The sequence below is a fragment of the Bidens hawaiensis genome, unplaced genomic scaffold (genome assembly GCF_021521415.1).
Source record: "Bidens hawaiensis isolate Kalapana, Puna unplaced genomic scaffold, B.hawaiensis_p1.1 tig00053255_1, whole genome shotgun sequence".
NCBI lineage: Eukaryota > Viridiplantae > Streptophyta > Magnoliopsida > Asterales > Asteraceae > Bidens > Bidens hawaiensis.
In genome coordinates, this window is record NW_027499597.1 from 66865 (window position 1) to 91720 (window position 24856).

The following is a 24856-nucleotide window of genomic DNA, read 5'->3' on the forward strand; positions in this document are numbered from 1 at the left end:
CGTGTGTTAAGCTTGTCTCGCAGTTCTTATTGTCTAGTTATTACTGATGACTACCCACGTTTTACATGGGTGTTTTTCCTGTCATATAAGAGCGAAACTGCATATCTGATCAAGAAATTTGTTGTGTTAATGAAGAATTAACTGAACCTAAAGCTGAAAGAAATCAGGTGTGACAATGGAACAGAATTCAAGAATGCTGTTCTGAATCATTTATGCTCATAAAAGGGGGTGCTTCGTCAGTACAGTGCTCCGCGGACGCCTCAACAAAATGGTGTCGCTGAAAGAAGAAACCGAACTCTAATCGAAGCAGCAAGAACGATGTTATGTGATTCTAAATTGCTACTATTTTTCTGGGCTGAAGCCATTAATACGGCCTGTTATGTTCAGAACCGTGTGATAATCAATAAGTTAAAGATGAAGACTCCGTATGAGATTGTTTATGGTCATCAACCCACTGTCGCACATTTCAGCGCTTTCGGGTGTCCGTGCACATTGCTAAATCTAGAAACCACCCCAAAGTTTGGGGCCGCAGCAGATGAGTGTTATTTCGTTGGATATGCTGGTAATACATCATACAGGATTTACAACAAATCCACCAAACAGATTATAGAGTCCTATGAAGTTCGTTGGTTAGAAGAAATGAGACTGATACCCGTGTTAGTCCTGATTGGCTATTCGAGTACAATGAATTCTTCAAGCCTTTCAATGTGTTTCCAGTTATCATTACAGACTCTCATGGTGTTTCCATTCATCAAGAATGTTCTCAATTACCATCTCATGTTTCTCCGTCACTGGATGATGAGGTTATTGAGATTATTAGTACTTCAACCACAAACGATAATCGGCCTATCCAATCTTCGGAGGCCGATAATTCTCAACCAATATCGTCTAAGGACACAGCAAACGTTGAAGGGGAGAGTTCCGTTCGTTAGATATTCGGGAGCACATTGTTTCCCGACGCCATTCCAGATGAATATGTTGCTGGCACCTCATATTCTCACAGTACAGCAAGGTCTGGATGGAAAAACCCCCTTACTGACTCCGGGGAAAATGTAACAAATCTTCAACCTAATAGTGATGTTTATGATCATTCAATTCCTTCAAGAATTCAAAAGAATCATCCGATTGAGAACGTCATAGGACCCATTGAAGTGGGTGTGTCCACCAGAAGTCAGACCGGACACATAAACAATTGCATATTCTCTTGCTTCATATCTCAAATCGAACCAAAGAATGTTGAAATGGGTCTTCAAGAACCTAGTTGGGTTGATGCTATGCATGAAGAACTGAATCAGTTTGAGAAGTTAAAGGTATGGAGATTTGTTAAATTGTCGGAAGGAAAGAAAGCTCTTGATACAAGATGGGTTTTTAGGAACAAGCAAGATGACACCGAGGTTATTGTTCGTAATAAGGCACGGCTGGTAGTTCGCGGGTTTCGCCAGGTTGAAGGGTTGGATTATACAGAAGTCTATGCTCCAGTATCTAGACTTGAGGCAATTAGAATTTTTCTGGCATACGCATCATACATGGGTTTCACAGTTTATCAGATGGATGTTAAAACAACGTTTTTGTATGGTGAGGTCAAAGAAGAAGTTTATGTCGATCAGCCACCGGGTTTCGTTGACTCTAAGAAGCCAAATCATGTTTACAAGTTAGACAAGGCTTTGTACGGGCTACATCAGGCTCCACGGGTATGGTATGCTACACTGACCGCGCATCTACTCGACCACGACTACAAGCGGGGAATGATTGATCAAACTTTGTTCCGGAAAACTGTCGGAAAAGATTTGATTTTGGTTCAGATTTATGTTGATGATATCATCTTCGGTTCCACCAGTGCAGACTTGTGCAAAGAATTCGAAGGCGTTATGAAGAAAAGATTTGAAATGAGCTCGTTGGGTGAAATGATAACATTTATGGGGTTACAGGTTCGGCAAGTCCAACGGGTATTCTGTTACATCAAGGAAAGTACGTTGAAGATATGCTGGCTAAGTTTGAGCTTCAAGATTGCAAGAGTGCTAATACTCCAATGGCTGAAAGACCACTCTTATCGTCTGATCCTGAAGGGAGCCCCGTAGATCAGACATACTATCGATCGATGATCAGGTCTCTGATGTATCTCATAGCCAGTTGTCCCGACATAATGTTCGCAGTCTGCCAATGTGCTCGCTTCCAGGCTAATCCTAAGTTCTCTCATTTAATTGCTGTTAAACGTATTTTAGATATCTGAAGGGATAACCGAAGTTAGGTCTTTGGTATCCCAAACAATCAGAATTTGATCTTTATGCTTTTGCTGATAGCAATTATGGTGGAGATGACATTGACAGGAAATCAACGTCAGCCGGCTGTCAATTTCTCGGAGATCGGCTCATTTCATGGCAGTGTAAGAAACAACAAACAGTGTCTACTTCGACAGCCGAAGCAGAATATGTTGCTGCGTCCGCTTGCTGCTCTCAGGTTATCTGGATGCAAAATCAGCTGCTGGATTACGGTTTGAAATTTCTTGACACTCCTATATTCTGTGATAATGATGCAGCCATTGCTATTGTGAAAAACCCAGTCCAACATTCTAAAAACAAGCACATTGATATTAAAATTCATTTTATTCGTGACTGTTTCGATCGAAAGTTGATTCATCTTGAACAGGTCCACGGTGGCAGACTTATTTACAAAACCGGTCGGAACAACAAAATTTAATGTGCTTGTGAGTTTTCTTAAAATGCTACGTTTTGAGGATTGAGTCTTTTTGGGGATAAATTTGTACTTTTGTTTAGTTTTTGCACAAATTTAGGGGGAGAAATATCAAAAAGACAAAAATAGTGTGTGTGCGTTGAAAAATCAAAATATCATTTTTTTTTTGAGTTTTTCAAGATTCATTCTCGCTTAAAATTATGTCGGTTTCTCAAGTTGGAAGGACATATACTTGTATATGATTGGCCTGTTGTTCTACTTGTAGTTTCACAGGATAGCCATTTACCTAACGACTGAAAGCATCCGGGGCGTTTATGATATGTTTTGTGTTTCATGCTCTTTCACATAAAATTATGTTGGTAACTCTGAGTTGGAAGTTTGGTCCGGTTAACCACTTGTGGTTACAATGGATAGCCATTAACCTGAAAGCTTAAAGTAACCAGGGTGACTGAAAGCTTAACACGTATGTTTTACCTAACTCTCTGGGAAGTGATATTACTATTCAGATAACGGCTTTTTAGAAGCTTTAAAATATTTTCAAATGAAAATTGATCCAACCTTTGGAAAGTGATAGATAAATTGTCTCTACGTGCCTAAAGGGTGAAGTTATTAGGCTTAAAAGGCTCTAGAACAGTTATTGATGTGTATGGTACTTTCCACGATGCGTAAAATTAAAAGTGATATAAACTAAATTTGCTAAACTCAATCTGTAGAGTTGTTTTAAAGACAGGTGCACGTCTCCAGATACATCTCTCTGAATGATAGGCAGAAAGCAATTACCCAGTAGTCATACACGAGCCCGTTAGTGTCTTGATCACCAAAAACATTGTATAGTCAAGCTATTGCTATTACTATTATTATGAGGTAAAAAAAAATTGGGGTTTGAAGTAATTTATGTCTATTATAGTTATCTCATTATCAAGGCTTTAAGGGTTCAAACTAGAACTACAGAGATGGGGGCACACAAGTAAGTCCTGTCATGTCTCGAATGAAAGGCCTGTCAGTTTACTGGCACTAAGTCCAACGTTCAACCTTAAATCTAAGCCTTCTTTGTATAAAAATTATTTTGATCAAGCACTAGGGGGTTGGAGTCAAATTGGGGTGATCTGGAGAAAGCCAAATACGCTTTGAGAAGAGATAGGGGGCATCATAGGTCCATGAGTGATATCCATTTAAGCTTTATGCCTAACTGAACCTTAATCATATCACTGATGCGATGAAAGATCATGCTAAGTATGGGATACACGCTATCAATCTGTCTCTTAGATGTCATAATAATGCTGAACACGAATCTTTGTGACAGCCTCTTAAACAATATGATTCCATGTTCGGATCTTTTCATAAAAGGACGACAATTTTACGAAGAACTGAAATTTGATCCCGACGTTAAAATAAAGAGAGTTGGTTTCTGGTGAAAAATATTTTTTACTTTGTTCTTTTGTTTAATTTTTGTGTTGTCTTATATTGCTTTTCCTCGAAATTGCTCTCCTTGGAACGTTTGCATAAACCGTTTCTTCAAACTTGGACTTTGAAAGTTTTGGACCTTCCAATTGGGTCATGATTCATGTTTTGGGCTTTTCTCTCAAAAGATTTGAAAGTGTTGAAAGTTTGGGCTGTTTTTGTTTGGTATTCGGCTTTCTTGAGCCATCCAAGAATTTTCGGCCCACAAAGGGGTTTTCGGCCTGCTAAGGGTGATATAAATATTCATAGAGTTTTTTTTTCTTATTTTTTTGCACTTATCTAACCCTTTCAGCCGAGATCCTCCACTATAATACTTATTATCTCTGCTGAGATCAAAACCTCTCTTACTAATCAAGGCTTAAAGTTCATTGTTGACTAACAGGTACTCACCGAGATCATACGGAATTCTTATATCAACAAAGGCATATTCGATGCTTGTCATGAATCGATCTCGTGGATGGTTTGATGAATTAAGAGTGATTCTTAAATAAGAAAGGGGTTTATGATGGACTTATTAGTGGTTATTTAGGGGTTTTCGGTTGATTATGTTGGTGTGATTGCAGGTTTAATGGAGTGTTTTGGGATCTCGGTAGGAAGAAGATGATTACACAACTTCCAAGGTGGAACCCAAGGGGTTCTCTGTCCCAGCTGGCACTGAGTTCTCGGCTTGACATTCGTTGACCGAGAACTCCCACACATTGTCATAAATATTGTTCTCGGCCATTCTTTGACAGAGAACTCCCTTGTTCTCGGCTAAATATGATGACCGAGAACCCTTGTTCTCGGTTACATATGCTAACCGAGAACTCTTGTTCTCAGCTAATCTTCATCAATTTTTAATGACCGAGAACCATCTCACTTGACCGAGATCCCCCCTTGCCAGGCCCAGTCTTCACTGATTGGGCCCAGATCCTTTTTGTGGCATGATTTTGAGTCACTCTAAGTTAACCAGGACTGTCATGATTTTATTTGTGCCCATTCATGCTAATAATTCAAGTGGTTTTGATTCATGGTTCAAATATCCATCATCGTTATCTAACTTGTTAAGTTTGGTGAAGATATGACTGATCAAAATCCGCTTAAGTTTATAGACACTCATAATAAAGCTGGTCATCTGTATGATCTGCCACTGCCTCACAAGGAGTTCAAATCGATGATCGTTGGACTAAACACTTGCATGATTTCTCATGCTCTTCGTGAAAATCCTGTCATTTGCAAGAAGATGGTTACTGATTTCAGGAAAAATGCAAAGATCAACTCTCAAGGAACAGATGGAGTTACTTCAATCGACTCCAAGATACAGATGAAGCCTATTACCATTACTGAAGCATTTATAAGAGAAGTACTTCTGTTTGGGGATCAACCCGACTACCCAACAGAGTATTCTACAGCCGCGGTTACTGAAGTAATTACTAGGATGGGGGTATGAAGTTACTTATCCACCACCAATCAAGAAGCTGTTTCACCCCTACTGGAGATATTTATTGCACACGTTCTTGACATGCATCTCGGGAAGAAAAGGGGGTTCAGATGAGATTAGTCACACTCAAATGTCTGCCGTTGCTGCTCTGATCATGGGTTGGCATTACAACTATTCCAGATTCGTCTTCAATGAAATGATGAGCAATCTCAGGGTAATGAAGAAGGAGATGTTTTTGATGTACCCAAGGTTTTTACAGATGATCTTCGATTCTCATTACACTGATTTGGTTAAAACTGTTGAGACCTTGGATATGAAGACAATGGGACCCAACTCCTTTGGGTTAATGAAGCAATCAAGAAAAGGAGCCAAAATAGTTTACAAGGGATTGAAATCCCTTGAAAAATTCGGTCATTTTGCTGAGACCGAAGCTGAGCCTGTCATTGCTCAGGTTGCTGAAGAACACGTGGTACCTGCTCAACCACGTGTTGCTACGTTTGAGATTTCTGATGATGAAGACGAGGAAGAAGAGCCTCGTCAGACAAGTACTCTTACAGATGTTGAAAAATTAAGAGCCCTCGAAGCTGCTAAAGTTCTATTTCAGTCAACTGCTCTGAAGCCTCCTCAGACAGTCACTGAAGATATTGAGGAAGATTATGTTGAAGAACCAACTGCAGATCTCATCCACCGTAAACGAAAAAGGGATGATTTGAGATCAATCGAGTTGGTCAGTGAATTCGAAACAACCGAAGCTACACCAACACCCACAATCACACCGGCACCAAAATCAACCACAAGTCCTCAACAAAACACCGATCAATCAGAATCGCATGCTCCTGACTCGCAAACTGAACCAGCTGCATCCACTGTCGAGCCGTCTTTCATGGAGTTATTGTCTGGAAACTTTGGTGATGATTTTGATTTTGAAATAGATATTCCACACACTGATGCTGCAGATATCCCCTCTGGGTCATCTAGTCAATTCGATCAAGGTCAACCAAATTCAGGTGTTTCAGATAAAGTTGCTCAAATCCTTGCTATGCAGAAAGCCTTCCTTCAGAACAAGGGAAAATGAGTGGTTCTTGAAAATACTCCTATGGATGTCCAGGCACTACAGTCGAGTCTTTGAGCTCGAACAGGATGCGGTAATCAAGGATGTTTGTATTCAGGAGCTTGAGGCCAGAAATTCAGACAAAGACTCCAAGATCAAAGAATTGCAGTCTGGAATGGGTGGTCTAACTGCCATGTATCTCGATCTTCAACAAAGGCTATTTCAAAAGTTTGGAGATGAGTTCGAAAGCAATGAAGATATGGTATATCAAGCTCAAACTACTGATCAAGACAAGGATTCTAATACTCATCCAGACGATAACATTGGTGTCAGCCGACAAGAAGAATCAGATTCCCTGAATCGTTACTTGGATGCACCATCTGTTACAAAAGAGAAGTCTGATAGAATTAAGAAGAAGTTGTTTGAGAAGGGAAAAAAGAAGCTGCTAGTAATGAAGAACTCGGATCAAAATGTTGTATCTTCAGATCACACAGAGAGATATGTTGTTACACTTCAGAAGGGGTTCTCTAACAAATACGGTGATCGATCTGGAGTTCTATCATGGGGTTTTGATGCAGATAAGAGCATGTGGTGGGTCAAGAGAAAGTCAGGGACAATGGAGTACTACAAAAAGATAAAGGACTTTGGTTCTTGGACTAAAGTTGATTTGAGTGATTTAATCAATGCTCCATTTTCAAATCCGTCACACGACAAACGGGGCACATATTTCTTGAACTTTCTCAAGCGTCAAGTTGATAAAGGCTTTCCAAATATGCCAACTGCTGAATCTTTCCTAAAGCAAGCAAAAGGAGTCTTGGATCCACGAACTGGGAAAACCATGGTGAATGTGATGTGGCCTCCTACCAAGAAAGCCACATACATTCCTGTGCCATGTGCCATTCCCGATGCTACATTGGATAACATGAGATTCTGGTTCTTTGATCCCTTTACTGCCACAACTGTTATCAAGCTACAAAAGGGGAAAGGTCAATATCATTTTGTTGACCCTAAGGATCTGTTAAAATTCCATGAGAGGGATATCAAGACACTTAGTACGCATCAGATCAGTGCTGATGGCCTTTTTGAACAACCGCCAAAGAATAGACACGCATGGTAGCGTCTATCATCAATAACAAATTTTGGGCTGGAGGACTGAAAGATGCGGATATTGAGTACATGGAGGAAGAGTAAAGACAAAGCTACAAACCAAGGGGGGAGATTGTTGGGCCTAGTTTTATGGTTTGAGCTTATTTACTTGTATTTGGGCTTGGGTTTGGGTGCACACGTAAACCGAGAACTATGTATGTGTTCTCGGTGGGCTTAGTTTTGGTTGGGCCGACCTTTAATTGTTGTTCCTATATATAGTGGTGTGATGTATAGGGTTAATGTTGTTTATTATTATTATTATTATTATTATTATTATTATTATTATTATTATTATTATTATTATTATTATTATTATTATTATTATTGTAAGTGCTTAAGCACCCGACGTATTCAATAATATACGTGTGTTTTGAAGCAACTTTGTGTTCGTTTACTTGTTATTTCTAGTGTTCTTGAATCATCGAGCATTGGTATTCTGCACCAATACTCGTTTGGTTGATATCATATTGTAGTGATCCAGATTCGGGACTTACAGAAATCATTCCTCGATAACAAAAAACATTGCACGTACCACAATGATATAGGGCACAATACAAACGAGTGTGTGGCCCTAAGGAATGAAATAGAGGCGGTTGTAAAAAACGGGGAGTTAGATCATTTGGTCAAAGGTGTACGACCAGGGCCTGGCAAACATTTCGCAAAGGATAACCAGGGCCCGGCCAAAAGGCAAATAAAAGATCTGAACGTCCACATGATTCAGAGAGGTCAACAGATCAGTGGTAAAAGAAAAGAGTTTGCGGATGAGGAATGGAAAAACGAGCCAGTCATTTCTCCACATATCAGAGGAGGACCGTGCAACACGAATCCTCTGATAATTACTGCTCTATTCGGACATTATTGGTCACAATATGTGTTCTTCGACACTGGTAGTACATCCGACATTATGTACGAACATTGCTTCGAACAATCTGAGGAAGATGATAAAGAAAGATTATGACCCATTCATGCATCCGTTTCTGGGTTTGGTGGGGAAATAATGCACCCGAGGGGTGCCATTACATTTCCGGTCACACTTAGTGACGGAGTCCACTCAAGAACTGAGGAAGTCGAATTTTTAGTCTTACCGGAAACTTCCAAACATGACATTATTCTCGGACGAGAAGCAATTGGCGACTTCAATGCCCATCTGTCCACAGCTCACGGGGTAGTAGGGGTTCCGACCTCTACTGGTGTAGCAATAATTCATGTTAATCGACATTGCTTCACGACTGAAAGTTCGAGGCCAAGTAAAGTTTCAAAGTAAAATCAGAGGACTGAACCAGAGAAATGGATTCTTAACAAAAATTTCCTGATCAAACCGTAGTAATTGGTCCAGCTATTTCTGAAATCGTCCGAACCTTTTTGAAGAAATTATTGACCAAGAACATAGACATTTTCGCATGGCAGCCCGTGGGCATGACTGGTGTCCCGTGGAACATTTCGGAGCACAAGTTAAAGGTGAACCCGTTAATCACCCCAATTGTGCAAAAGAAGCGAAAGATGGGCCCGGAAAAAACAAAGGCCATGAATGAACAGGTACAAGATCTTCTGCACGCTGGGATTATACGGGAAATCCAATACCAAACGTGGGTGGCCAACCCAGTGATTGTCCCGAAAAGCAATGGAACGTAGAAGATGTGTATAGATTATAAAGATCTAAAAAAGGCATGTCCGAAAGATTGTTACCTACTTCCGGAGATCGACTTGAAGGTAGATGTTGTGGCCCCATTCAAATTCAAGTGCTTCCTCGATGCCTACAAAGGGTATCACCAGATTCATATGGCAGCTGGTGACGAGGACAAGACAACATTCCGTACCGATCAAGGAACTTTCTGTTATAGAATGATGCCTTTCAGGTTAAAAAATGGGGGCGCCACATACCAAAGACTGATGGATCAGGCATTCAAAGGTCAAATAAGTCGAAACCTTGAAGTCTATATGGACGATTTGGTGATCAAAAGCACCGAAGAGGATCAAATGTTAAAGGACATAGAGGAAACCTTCGAAACATTGAGAAGTGTCAACATGAAACTCAATCTAGCAAAGTGTTCCTTTGGGATGGAGGAAGGAAAGTTCATCGGGGTAATCGTTATAGGCACGGGTTTCAAGGCTAATCCGGATAAGATACAAGCAGTAGCCCGCATGCCATCTCCCGCATCCCTCAAAGAAGTTCAAACACTTAACGGAAGATTGGTAGCGTTAAATAGGTTTTTGGAAAACCACGCCGCTAAATCTTACCCATTCATCTCAACATTGAGGAACTGCCTCAAAAAGGAACAATTCAGATGGACTCCGGAAGCCGAACAAGCATTCCAGGAAGTCAAGAAGTGTTTAATGGAATTACCCACGTTAACTGCTCCTCATGCGGGTGAACCATTAACACTATATTTTTCGGCATCCGACATTGCCGTGGGGGCTGTCCTATTGACAGATAGGAAAAATGTTCAAACTCCAATCTATTACGTCAGTAGAACACTATCAGACCCGGAAACAAGATACTCGATGTTGGAGAAGTTGGTTTTGGCATTAGTTTATGCCGCCAGACGGCTCCGCATATATGTCCAGGGTCACCCCATCAATGTGTTAACCGGATACAAACTCAAGAACGTGTTGAGTAAGCCCGAATTGTTTGGGCGATTGGCAAAGTGGGCTATTGAATTGGGTGAACATTCGATAGAGTACAAACCAAGGCCGGCAATCAAAGGGAAAGTGCTGCCAGACTTCGTCACAGAAGTTCCGCAACACAAAGAACAAGAATGTTTAATCGAACAACAACCCCAAGCACCTCCGGAACAAGGGCAAGTTTGGTCATTGTTTACGGACGGAGCTTCAAGCAGTGAGGGATCAGGTGCAGGCTTAAGGCTAGTCTACCCAGAAGGCCACAAGTTCACGTTTGCCATAAAGTTAGACTTCAAAAGTACTAACAATGAAGCAGAATACGAAGCCTTCCTGGCAGGCCTGCGAATAGCGAAAAAGCTTGGGGTGAAACATTTAGAAGCACGGGTGGATTCTATGCTAATTACGGGACAAATAAATGGAACATATGAAGCTAAAAATGATGTCATGGCTTCTTATTTGTCGCAAGCAAGGGCCTTGATTCGCCAATTCGCCTATTTCAATGTTGTTCACATTAAGAGGAGTGAGAACAAATCGGCGAACGCTCTTAGCAAGCTAGCTTCAACGAATTTTGAGCATTTCGCTAAAGACATTCGTGTGGAAGTTTTAGATCATCCATCCGTCCCACAAAACCAAGTCCTGGTGATCCAAACAGGCGTTGAATCTTGGATGACGCCCATTAAAGCTTACTTATCTTCTGGAGCACTTCCAGCAGGAAAGGCCGAGGCTCGGAAGATCAAGCACAAAGCTTTGAATTACCAGATGACTGATGGTATCTTGTACCGGAGATCATTCCTTGGTCCGCTGTTACGTTGTGTAGACGCGAAAGACGCAAATTACCTAATTAGAGAAATTCACGAAGGCATTTGCGGGTTACACGCGGGACCAAGGATGACAGTAGCGAAGATCATGAACGCAGGGTACTACTGGCCCGGCATGCATTTGGACACCGTGCAAGAAATCTAGAAAATGTGATTCATGCCAGCGACATGCCCTCAACACTCTGCGTCCAAAAAACGAGCTAATTCCGGTAACATCTGCTGGCCGTTCCAAAAATGGGCTATTGATATTATGGGACCTTTCCCAGAAGCCCCGGGACGAGTCAAATTCTTGATATTGGCCATTGATTACTTCACTAAGTGGGTAGAAGCCAAACCGGTTGCATCAATAACGACTTCAAGCGTGAAAAAATTCCTTTGGGAATTCATCATTTGCCGGTTTGGTCTCCCGCAAGAATTGGTAACTGACAATGGGACCCAATTTGCCGACAGCGGACTACAGGAATGGTTGAAAGAACTTCAAGTCATTCAAGTTTTCACATTCTGTAGCTCACCCGCAAGCAAATGGTGAGGTCGAAAGGACCAACCGAACTATCAAAGAAGGGATCAAGGTAAGGTTAGGTACTAAACGGACGGGTTGGGTTGACGAATTGCCCCATGTACTCTGGGCCTTCCGCACCTAAAAGATATCTAGTAACTCGGAGACTCCGTTCAGTCTAACCTATGGCACCGAAGCCATGATCCCGGCAGAGATCGGGATTCCATCCGCGAGGGTTCTGTTAATTGATGATAATGACCACGAACTCAGGATGAATCTCGATTTACTTGAAGAAAGAAGAGAATTAGCATCGATCCGCGAGCACAATTATATGCGACAGCTTCTGAAGTATTACAACTCGCAGGTCTAGGCATGCGAATTCGATGCGGGAGATTTTGTCTTCCGCAATAACGAGTCTTCCGGTTAGGAACCTCCGGGCAAGTTGGCCCCAACTTGGGAAGGACCTTATAAAATCAAACAAGTGTTTCTAAAGGTGCCTACAAGTTGGAAAAGTTGGACGGGACTGAAATCCCTCGAACTTGGAACGCAGCACAGTTAAAGAAATGCTATATGTAGCAGTTTTATTTACTCTTTTATTTTGGCCTGCGTGCCCACATAGACTAGCAAGTTACGCAATTTCCTTTATTGTAAGAAGGCTTATGCCCAATGTATGAAAAATCTCGAGTTAGTTCCATGTTATTTTGATAATTTGTAATATTTTATTGACAAAAACGAAGCTCCGGGGAAACACTTATATTATAATACATAAGACAAAGTGCACCGGAAGAAAGCAAAGCTTCTTATTATTGATCAAAAGAGATTACAAAAGAAGGAAAATTTACAAAGGAAAGCATATATACATCTACGAAGCGATATTTTCGTCTTCCGCAGTATTATCGGCTTCACCTTCTTCTTCCTCCTCATCTAGATCCAATAGCTCCTTTAATTGTTCTATGGCATTCTCCTTACCCGCGGGTTCCGATATATGATCGGAAAGGGAAAAATTGAGAGCATCAAAATCCTTGGTTTTCTCAATAAGGATAGAAGCAGTGTCCTTGCTGGTCAGGACATACTCCTTTGAAAGCCGGCCCTCAGAGCCAAACTTATATCCTTCTTCAAAGCCCATTTGTCGGCCTGCTTGCTCAGAAGCACGAAGGAGCACCGAAACACAATTCCCAATATCGTCACTATTCCGAACGTCAGTGATAACCTGTTAGGTCAAATAAATGTGTGTGAGCACATACAAATCCGAATTGATTATGCTAACAAAAAGACTTGATACCTTGGTAATTGCTGTCGTTAGAAGCCACTTCTTATCCACCTGTGCCCGGATAAGATCCATCTTATGACCAGCACACTCCAAGGCTTGGTCTCGATTCATGGCATTAAGGTCGGATAAGCGCTTGTCCTTGGCCGTTGAGTCAGCCTAAAAGGTCTTTATCAGCTCAGCTTGTTCATCCAGCTATTTCTGGAGAACAGCCTTGGCTTCCTCAGCGACAAGGCGTTCGGATTTCTCCGACTCCATGACCCGATGACTGTCCCGAGCTTCAGTCTGTGCCTTAAGAGATTCCTTTTTGGCGTCAAGCAACTTAAGCTCGGTCTCATCCAACTCCTCGTTCATGGCCAACCAATCATGGCGTATCTCTTGATTGGTGGAAACAGTGTTCACCATGTCATAAGAGTTTGAGTCTAAAAGCTCCTAGCGGATGCGGCGACGTTGTCGTTCCCTCTCGGCAGGAGGAAGACTTTCTTGGAGATATTCATGACAGACGTCCGCATCACTTAACACTGAGTTCCGGCATAATGAACACCAAGGGTTATGCGGAGCAATATCTTCATCCACTTGGGATGAAGAAGCTTGCCCCCCATATTTTAACACACTAACCCCACCTTGATTTCGGAAGTGATGCTCATGATGGGGTGGGATGTGTGGAGATGATCGGACCCACCAACCTCTTTTTCCTTGATAGGAGAAGTATCCGATAAATTGATCGGATCTTGAACAGTGTTTAATGGTGAGGTTGGTGGAGTCGGAAGTTGTGTAGCAGCTGAATCCTTCAAACCTGAAACATTTCCAAAATAAAACTTCTTAAGTCACCGAGCAGCGATAAGTCCAAATATAATTATAAGGGTTCAAAACTTACACTTAGAAACGTCTCGGGCGGAAAGTTCTTGAAGGCAAGCCCCCAAGTCCAAGATTTTGGCTCTCTCCTTCTTCTTCTTCTTCTTCTTCTTCTTCTTAGGTGCAACATCGGAAGGCTGTGCTTTCCGCTTGCCAGCAACCTTTGAAATATTCGCATCCGTAACCTGAGGTTCACCCTCAACGGATTGAGGACCACCTTCCTCACCTGTTGCCGGGTCGGCGGTGGCCTTCGAATCTTGCTTGCGGGTCAAACCTACAGTCGAATGCGAAGGGTTAGTAGCACCACTTGATAGTCCTCCTTCACAGAGTAACGACTCATCACTGGATGAAAGAAGTACTATCACTCCGCTCGAAGTAACGACAGTTATAGGGCGGGGTTGGGGAATACCTTCACACTTTTTGACAAACTCCTCACCTTGTGCGTACATCGCCTCGGAGACAACAGGATCCGGAGTGAGGGTAGTGGAGAAAAGGAAGTTATTCCGCGTGCGCTCCAAAAAGGCACGTCATGCTGAGTAATGGGGCGGCGCACCATCATGCCCCCCACCTTGTCCAATGGAGTGGAAAATATTGTACCTTCACCTGCAATTAGTGAATGTTAAAATAAGAAAATGGAAAGTTCGGATTGGTACAAGTCACAATTTACCTCCGTCAGTGTTCTCATAATAGGGTTCCAAAGAAGGAAACAACCACAATCGACTCATCTTCACACAAACTATTGCCCCTTCGTGAATAGGGCGCATGGGTGTTGGCACTCGGGTCAAGGTATGAAACCATTTATGACCCTCATATTCGATAGCGGGGATCTCAGGAGCCGCGTCTTCTGGTTTCCGACGGGTCATGGTAAATGGAATGACATCTTCTCGAATCCAAAAGAACTTGGACTTCCACCCGTGGATGCTCCGGAGCCATTCGAAGCCAATCGGACCTTTCCCGGTGGTGGCAAAACCATACCATCCGTCACGATACGTCATTTTGTAAAAAATGGCAAACATATTAATTGATGGGTCATAGTTATGGGATTGGCAACAGAATTCGAAGTGTCGAATCCTCAGCATCCCAAATGGGTGGATCTGGGATAAATGAAGCCCATAGGCCCTCATCACAGACCGGACGAATTTCATCACAGGTAACAGAAGTTACCCGTGGTAAAATGGTCCACATAGACGGCAACCTTCTTTGCTGGAGGCACCGTTTCAATTGCCCCTTTAGATGGACGTTCGGCTTCCCATTCCGATGGCAAGCCATATACGTTCTTAACATCTTGGAAATCTTTGTCTTTTATGTCGCATCCGACTTCATGGATCCCGGGTGGATTTTTCTTCTGGCCCACCATATGATTGAAAGAGAAAATCTGAAAAAGATATGATCGAAAGAAAATTCTCTGATATGATCGAAGGAAAAATTTTGAAAGTGATAAGAATAGATTGGAGACATCAAAGGCCTATTTATACTCATCGCAATTAATGCGAGTGCCTGACTGACAAAAGAAAGAGAAAATACGGACCATGGGATGATTGACACGTCAGGCGGGAGATTCGAAAAGCGTGACAGGCTGTATAAAGGCGTTTTACACGTCTTGTCAACCGTCTCTTAAAATCTCTCTCCGCCATGTCACTAGCTTCATCCAACTTGCACCAATATTCAAAATTCAAAATATCTTACGAAGATATTCTATCATAAACAAGAACAGTGTTTATTGAACATAAGGTTCTTTCCATTCATATTCAAAAATGATGATTACAAAAACATGGAAAGAAATTACAAGTTCTAGCTCCTATATCTATCCTATGGATTAGGGGCCGAGGTGCCTTCCGGAGTATTGTGGGAAACATCCTCAGACTTGTCATCATCAGACTCGTCATCCTCAGAATCATCATCGATATAGACCCGCAACTGCTTCACGCCATCTTCAACCAAGGCGAACTCCGAAAGCATATGTTGCAGCGGAAAGATTAGTTCATCATATTCTTTGACCCGCATACCAAATTCCTGCTCCGCATCAAGGCCATGAAGCGGGTGGCTCTTAATAGATTATCCGGATTGGGCAAACGCCAATCCTTCATTAAAGCCCTTTACCCGGCCAACGCCTTCCGAAGCAGTTGTTAAGTTCACGAAGCAGTCAGTAAGCTCCGTACTCTTCTTGATATGACGAATGACCTAACAACAAAACATAAGGGACATATTAGCACACAAAACTTGAAGTGCAAAGATAAAGCAACACATGAGAAACTCTTACTGAGTCAAGGCCACGGTTGAGGAAGTATGGCCTTTCCCGCTCAGCACGCTCCGCCCGGCCATGAAGTTCCTGTAACTCGGCGGAGGTGCGGTTGCTTAATTCAGATTGAGATTGCAAAAGGGAGTCATATGTAGACTGCATTTCAGCAGCAGTTTTATCCTTAAGTTCGGATTGCTCCCTCTGCAATCTTAATTCTTCCTCGAGCTCTTGGATCCGGGTGTTCTGAAGAGACACTTCGTCCTGTGTCTTCGCCAACTCATCCCTCTTCCTTGAGTTTCAGCTCGAGAAGCTTCAAGAGTGGCGTTAGACCTTTCACATGCCTCTTTCCAACTCTTAGCACCATCAGCACTTCGGTATTTTTCTAGTTTAAGTGCGGCCTCAGCATCAACTTGTTTTCATTTAGCCGCGACCGCCGCTTTCCGTTGCTCCTGAGCTTCCTGCTCCGCAACCTTCACGACCTCAGAAGCTGCACCCAGCTTCCCGCCCATTGTTCGCCACTCCTGTAAAATTTGTTGACAACATGCTAAGCTGTTAGTCAAAGAAATGGACAAGTCAGAATGAAGTTCCTGGCGAGAGCGAGTTTGTTGGTACGCCATTTCAACAGGCGGCATACAGTGCTCAACAAAACTCATGCAGGTCTTGGGATTAAAAACCTGATGTCACACCAAGACCAAAGGCGGAACATGCCGGGGTGCAACGTAATTGGACAAATACACAAGACACTATTTAAAGTGACAATATTTAATCAACTCATTTATTTCAACAAATCAATAAACAACACATCTCGTCTACACAAACAAGTTGAATACAAGTAGCAATTATATTGTTCGTTTTACTAATATCCTAATAGTCTTGGTAACGTTTTCGTCAAGTCCTCGAGTCAACAAAAGTCAAACCTGTAACATTTCATAAAATAAAGTTTGTCAACACAAAGGTTGGTGAGCAATTCAAAAGTTTGAGCATATAAGTATATAGTAATAAAATGCCACAAAACTTGTATACAAAACAATAAATAAAAGCCACAACTTGGATAAATTGACAATCGCTAACAGTTTTACGTTAGCGCCACCTAGCTACAAGGGGTTGCCAAGTAGTCTAGGATTTTATAGTTATCGTTAATTGCATTACGTTAACGACACCTTGCTACAAGGGGATGCCAAGTAGTCTAGGATTTATAGTTCCACCATCCAAAAGCGACAAACACATAGACAAATAAGCATAGAACACCAAATCGAGCAATTATTCAAGTAAGGTATACAATCACGTTTGTGGGTTTAAGATGCAAGTAATTAAAGCATTTAGTTTGATAAGTATGAAATGTCAGCTCCAAAACAAAAGATGGAAAAAGGGGTATGAAAGTACTCACCTCGATTGATGAACCGAGAAATAAATATATAAATAAATGAAGCTCGAACGGCAAACGAACATATCCGACTTGAAACGATAAACACCTTAGCTAAAATAAATAATGTAATATATATTAATGAACTTGAAACCATAATGAAACTATATTAGAAACATTGAACGAGGAGGTTCGGTTGTTAAAATCGGGTTACCAGTAAATTTGTTAATGAATAGAGACTCGTACTTAATTAATAATTAGAATAAAAATAATATCATTTTATTGTGACTTTTAAATAACTAAACCAATATTAAATAAGAACAAGACGAGCTTAATTTAAGAGTTCGGTTTTATAATAATAAATGGATAATAAAGTTTATAATAATATTATTAATGATAAGATACCAATGATAATAATAATTCTAAAAAGATATGTTATATATATATACTTATATATATATAGATATATAAGATAATAATAATAACAATAACTATTTCTAATAATACTAATATAGTATAATAATTATAACAATAATTATTATTAATAATACTAATATTAATAGTTATAGAATAAAATCTTGGTATTAAATTTTAAGGTGTTGTTGATAAAAATAGTAATGATAGTAACTAATATTGATAATAAATAATGATATCATACCCGATGTTGGTTCGAGTTCTAAACGAGTTCCCAAAATAAATATAATAATAATATATTGCTAATAATAAATGATAAAAATATAATATTAATAAATAACAATAATATGATCTTTTAATAATATTACTAACCACTTTAATATTTATAATAATGATAATAATAATAATAATAACATTAACAATGAATATATATATTAGTAAGTTAATAATACTAATAACAATTTTTATGTAATAATATTAGTACTAATAATAACCAAAATTTGTTGAGTATAAAAAAACACCAAAACCGGTTTAGGATGAGACTCGAACCAGAGGCCTCTAGTCTAAATCACTAACGTACAACTCAACCGAAACCAAGGTAAACAATTGTTAATTTAAACCCATAAGAAAATAATATAACCAATACTACCAAACCAATTATTAAAAATTTAAATCCGACAATCGATATATGAAAATTAATAATAACAAAGCCCAAATTAAATTGTACCTATTATATTGTTCACGAGTCGTCGGAGACGGAAAACAAAACTGTCGGAGATAAGAGACGGAGAGAGAGAGAGTCGAGAGAGCCGAGAGAGTGTGAGAGAAGAGAGAGAGACTGTGAGATAGAGAGAGACAGGGAGATCAAGAGATAACGAGAGAGACGGTGAGATAGATAGAGTTGCGGTGGAAACGCGGGGAGAGGAGAAAGGGCTCGCCGGAGTTAGGGGAGGCCGCCGGAAAAATGAAGGAGGAGGTTCTTGGGTGATGGGGGTTACCGGAGAACCGAGGGGGAGGAGGGGAGGGGCGGTGGAGTGCGTCGGAGGTGTACAGGCTGGAATCGGCATCGGAGAACGGAGATGGTGGCCGGAAAATCGGCTTCGCCGGAAAACGGCAGGAGGGAGGGGGGTGGCGGCTAAGTTTAAGGTTAGGGTTTATTCTATTTATATGGATGGTGTATAAAAGTTATATTTTGGCCCCTCAAGTTCTAATAATGGTTTAATACAAGTTTAAAGGTTTCTAAAGTTTGTAACGAGTTTACGAAAATCATTTTAAACCCCTTATGTTTTTCTTAACGACTCTATAGTGTGACAAACATCGATTTATTGGTGATCGAGATATATAATAATATTATATAATAATTAAATAAGGTTCTAAAAATGTTGGGTTGGGTTTACAATATGAAAGTTTACAAAACAAATATTAATCGAGACTCAAAATTGACGAATGTCACAGTATCCCCAACTTTTTGGAAATTTCGTCCCGAAATTAGAATAAACTTAAAGAAAAGTAATTATTAACGAATATTGTCGTTAGTAAAAAAAATAATTACAAGAAAAACTTTTGACAAAATAATAACGTCAAATCCTTGGATGGCTCGAAAAATCCACAAATGAGAACATAAAAAAGGCACTTATATATACGAAGTAACAGTGGCGTATCCACTGTGCCTTTATCACGATTCGCATTTCCATCGTTTTTCTGCCATCATCCTCGGGTCTGAGTTATCGCACACAAGTGTAATTACTATGGCTTCCATACGGGGATTTCGATAATTAAGTGTGCACCCATAATTATTTAGATCATCGTATTGTCCACATGGTTCGTTCCATTGTGTGGTTTAAGAGACATATTTATTTTGAAATCTTTAAATAATAAATGTGTAAATAAATTTATTGAATTTTACCAAAATTGACAAAACAGTATTAGCGATTGAGAATTTCGGGATTGACTTTTTAGTAAATAGGAAAATGGAGTACATAAATGAAACAGTTTAAAGTCTTAGAATATAAACCAAGGCGGAAATAACAATTCGGCTTAAATTAAGTAAAGACGATCAAATAAAAAAATTGGGTAAACAATTACGAAACGGGATTTAAAGTCAGATGTCATCAGTGCGAAAAAAATAAACAAATCCTTAAGCTCCATGGTTGTACGTGGGGACACAAAAGTTTAGTATAAAATTCGATGAGTGAAAAAAAAATGAGAAAAATCTAATAAGTGAAACGAGGATCCAAAGAGTGAAAATGAGAAACCCAAAAGGCGAGTACATGAGGTAGGGGTAAACAATGTTACAATTAACGATAATGCCGTACAATGAGTTTCATGCGTGTACAAAACCCAAACCAAGGCTCCCACCCTTTTCAAAACCCAAACCTTATTATGTTTCATTTATTACATATATTTTGTTTATATTGTTAATGTCAACACTTATAAAATGTAACATAACACAATATAACATCTCTCAAAATATAAATTATCCATATAATTTATTTATCACATAGGTGAAAATATCTAGAAAACCATTTTTTCCAAATATTATAAGTGTTGATAATTATTAGTTAGCTCATATCTAATAATAAATATCGTGGTGTTTTTCTAGCTTGTTATTGGGTATGACCCGACTTGGATCATAACGTACTAGCCACATCAACTCAAATATGTTTCTTGGGCAGATCGATTCCAACAATAATTACTAGTGGTGATTTGAGGGAAATAATCTTAAAAGATGATTTTATGGATTTCAAGAAGGAACATTTGGCTGAGATGCCAACTCTGAGTTTGTATGACTATCACAACATGCAGAGCTTTGCACGAAGGCAACAAAATGAATTATCTAAACATCTTAAAGATCAAGCCAAGAAAGGGTTCCCAATGCTAAGTAAGAAGAGGAAGTGGGAGCTCTCGGAGTTTGAAAGGAAGAAAAGGCAAAGAAGGATATTGGACATCAAGTTGACTGAAGCTTCTTACAAGCAGAAGTCTAAAAACACCAATCCTCTTGCCAATTTGAAGGAATGTTTAAGCATGAGGCGGCAGATGACAAGGCCTAATCATGAAGTCCAAAGAAATGGAAGGATTACTGCAATTGAATTTGAAGAACATGATGAATCCTTCATTCTTCGAAACTCAGATGGACTAGCCTTGGGCATCATCAAGGAAGATATTGATCAGGAATTTCAGCATGGAGGATCTAGAGGATATAATCAGATGGACTCTACCCTCTCAGCATCCTCTCCACAGACAATTATTCTTATTTAAAGAGAAGGCCGCAACAGTAAGGTTGGATAGAAGGATGGAAGCCTCAAGCTCAAGAAGATGAGACTATTTTTAGCTTAGGCTTACTTTGTAATGTCCTTGGGACAAAATTCCAACTCGTAATAATTCCAATTTGTAATATTTTTTATTACGATATGTCCAACTTGTAAATCTAGCAAGGTTTATTCTTAATAAACAATGGTCACAGCAAGCTTGAAGGAATTTGTTAAAGAATTTACACAAGGACTTCTTCCTAGCAAGGTTCAACTCAGAGCAAGCTATATTGTTACCAACACACTTTAGTTTGCTTAATAATTTAAGTATAACAAAAGGTTAAAAGGATCTATGAAAAACAAGTTTGCTCATTGGACTATTATCGAGCAAAGTTTGATATAGTCAAGAGGATTGAAGTCTGCTAGGTGACTATTTTATAAGAAAAATATTCTAAGTAAAGTTTGCCCGGATAACTGTTCCCCAGCACACTTAATGGTTACCAGGTCTGCTCGATAAAGACACATGCTGCAAAGCTTGCCCGAAGACCTGTTTTACACTTAGCATTTATTGTAATATGTTTGAATATGTACCAATCATTAGGGTTTCTAAAAGTGGAATGTCAGATGTTAAGGCTAGGCCTATAACAGGAATATTTTAGGGAACGCCCATGACACACCTGTCCCCTGCAATAGAATAGTGATTTTGACGGCAAACTCTGTTGAGTCAAAGATTTGAAATGAAATGACTTAAGAAAGATTGGAATCTTCTCAACACTCCTCGGAAACGACTAAGTATAAGTATCGGGCACACTTGGACTTCCGAGTAGGGTTTTACTTGATCTAGCAAGGTATTTTGCCTATCGGGCAGGGTTATCTTCTTGAAGTCTTCTTTAGTGATAATCCGAGCAGGTTCACTTCATCTAGCAAAGGTGTTCTTCTAGTCGGGCACAGTTTGCTTACTAGCAAACCCATGACTGAACCAAGCTCTTGAATCCAAGTAATTGGAAGATTAGAAAGGTTTGATTAATAAAGGCAATCCGAGCATGCTTGTTGAAAGTGATCAAGAAATATTCTAAGTACTTTCTCGGGCAAGGTTCAACTCATAGCAAGCTACAGTGTCACTATCACAGATCAAAAAATGTTACTAGCGCATTATGATTTGCTTAATAAGCTATCTTGTAACAAAGGGTTGAAAGGATTCATGAAGAACAGTTTGCTCGTAGGACCATATCGAGCAAAGTTTGTTATGGTCAAGAAGATTGAAGTCTGCTAGATGAGTATTTTCTTAGGAAACTACTCATAAGTAAAGTCTACCCGGAAAATTGTTCCCTAGCACACTTCAAGGTTACCAGGTCTACTCGTAAAGGACAAAAGGAACAAAGCCTACTCGGTGAAGACAAATGACACAAAGTCTACCCAGAAGATCTGTTTTTACACTTAGTATAGTTTTGAATATGTAAGTTGATTATGTACCAATCATTAGAGTTTCTAGAAGGAATGACAGCTGTAAAATGGTGGCAAGCCTATAAATAGAATGTTTTAAGGCACGCCTACCACAAGCGACAGAGAGACAAACACGCATTACACTTTTGAGACCTAAATGAATATTTATGATATTAAGTTTGACGGCTGTTATAGGGTTAGTACGGACAATAAATTCTTTACAAGAAACCCTAATAGATTAACATTTATACGAATCATCTCTATAAATGGAAATCTTTTGAGTGATTGTTTGTGTTTGTTACATTTATTAATCCTTAAGCAACTACTCTGTTTGATTCTGATTCCTTCGTTAACAAATAGATTTCTTACCCAAAATAGCAACCGTCATTAACCTTCTTGTCGACACATTTATTGTGTGGGCTATGACTTAATTGTGAGTGTGAGCGATCAATCCTCCATACGGGACCGACAAGTGGTATCAGAGCTTGTTAGTTGCTGTTCGGGTGAAGAAATTGTTGCGAGTTGTAGATCTAAAGAAGAAGGATGATGTAAGCAGACCACTATTCCATTAAAATATGACGTCAGCTGCTCTTTTTTTCTAGATCTACAATCTTTGGTGTTTTCTGTCTCTCGACTTTACTTAAATTTGCATTTTTATTTACGACTCTTGTTCCAATCGAACCAGAAACCTTAGATCTAGAGATTTACATCTCAGATCTGATTTTTTTCTAAATTCGATTTTTACTTTGTTTTCAAGTTTTACTTATTTTTTTTCAAAATCATTTTACAAAAATACAAAAATATGTCTAGCTTTGAAGAGCAAGAGGTGTCTACTAACAAAATTCCAAGATTAACTAGACAGACTAATTTCATCAAATGGAAAGTTTTATTTGAGGCTGCCGTTAGCTACAATGACATTGAAATGTGGAACTCTATCAAGAATGGTCCTTATGTGGCTCAAGGAGCAAATCCCAACCCATACGTGGGGTGAGAGAATGAGGAAGGTAGACGATAGAGCCCTAGCTATGTTGAAGTTAGGTCTGTCTTGGGACATTTTAACTAAAGTTGCTCATCACGGAACTACAAAGCAAATGTATGATGCAATTTTAGAAATGTTTGAAGGGAATACCGAGTTGAAGAACATTAAGAAACAAAGGCTCAAGCAATAGCTAGAGAGGTTCAAGTACAAAGATGGGGAGAGATTGAAATCTATCATTGAAAGATTTCTTGCAATTGTCAGTGATCTAGAGATTTACATCTCAGATCTGATTTTTTTCTAAATTCGATTTTTACTTTGTTTTCAAGTTTTACTTATTTTTTTCAAAATCATTTTACAAAAATACAAAAATATGTCTGGCTTTGAAGAGCAAGAGGTGTCTACTAACAAAATTCCAAGGTTAACTAGACAGACTAATTTCATCAAATGGAAAGTTTTATTTGAGGCTGCCGTTAGCTACAATGACATTGAAATGTGGAACTCTATCAAGAATGGTCCTTATGTGGCTCAAGGAGCAAATCCCAACCTAGACGTGGGTGAGAGAATGAGGAAGGTAGACAATAAAGCCCTAGCTATGTTGAAGTTAGGCCTGTCTTGGGACATTTTAACTAAAGTTGCTCATTACGGAACTACAAAGCAATTGTATGATGCAATTTTAGAAATGTTTGAAGGGAATACCGAGTTGAAGAACATTAAGAAACAAAGGCTCAAGCAACAGCTGGAGAGGTTCAAGTATAAAGATGGGGAGAGATTGAAATCTATCATTGAAAGATTTCTTGCAATTGTCAGTGATATCAGAACCACTAATTATGTGATGACTGATTTTTGACTTGAATACCAAACTGCTGAATTCAATGCCAAAGGAATGGTATGCTGCCAGAAAATTCATCCTTCAAAAGCCAAACTTTGAACAATCAAAGTTGGATGATGTTATTTGCTTTCTTCAAGCTGCTGAAATTGAGATGATCGAAAATGAAATGATCAAGGAAGAGAAACCATTCTATAATATGTCAAATGCTTTGATTGCACCAATGGGAAGCTTGTCAACTAAAAACCAACAACAAATTCCTATAATTGAAGAACCAATTGATCATGGTATTGATACACCTAAAGATTTTGTTGGTGGAAGTTCAAGCAATCAGAGAGGCCAGTCAAGGTTCAATGTCCAACTCATTGACGATAGTGAGTTTGCCTCAATGGCAAATGAACAAGTACCTTATGCTGGTGGAAGCATTGGTCAGGGAAATGAAACTCCAGCCTTGTTCTCAATATTCACTGAATCTTATAATGCATTTGTGGCAAAGAACTTGATCCATACAAGTGTCATC

At 39.6% G+C, this 24856-nt stretch overlaps 1 protein-coding gene across 1 annotated transcript; it reads left to right on the forward strand.

Annotated features, from left to right (window-relative positions):
- The first annotated feature begins 8766 nt into the window (after nucleotides 1–8766).
- On the forward strand, nucleotides 8767–9401 carry LOC143600058 (uncharacterized). Its single transcript, XM_077077853.1, has 2 exons — nucleotides 8767–9016; nucleotides 9106–9401. Exons 1-2 carry the CDS (start codon nucleotides 8767–8769, stop codon nucleotides 9399–9401), a joined length of 546 nt encoding a protein of 181 aa, XP_076933968.1.
- Nucleotides 9402–24856: the final 15455 nt, after the last annotated feature.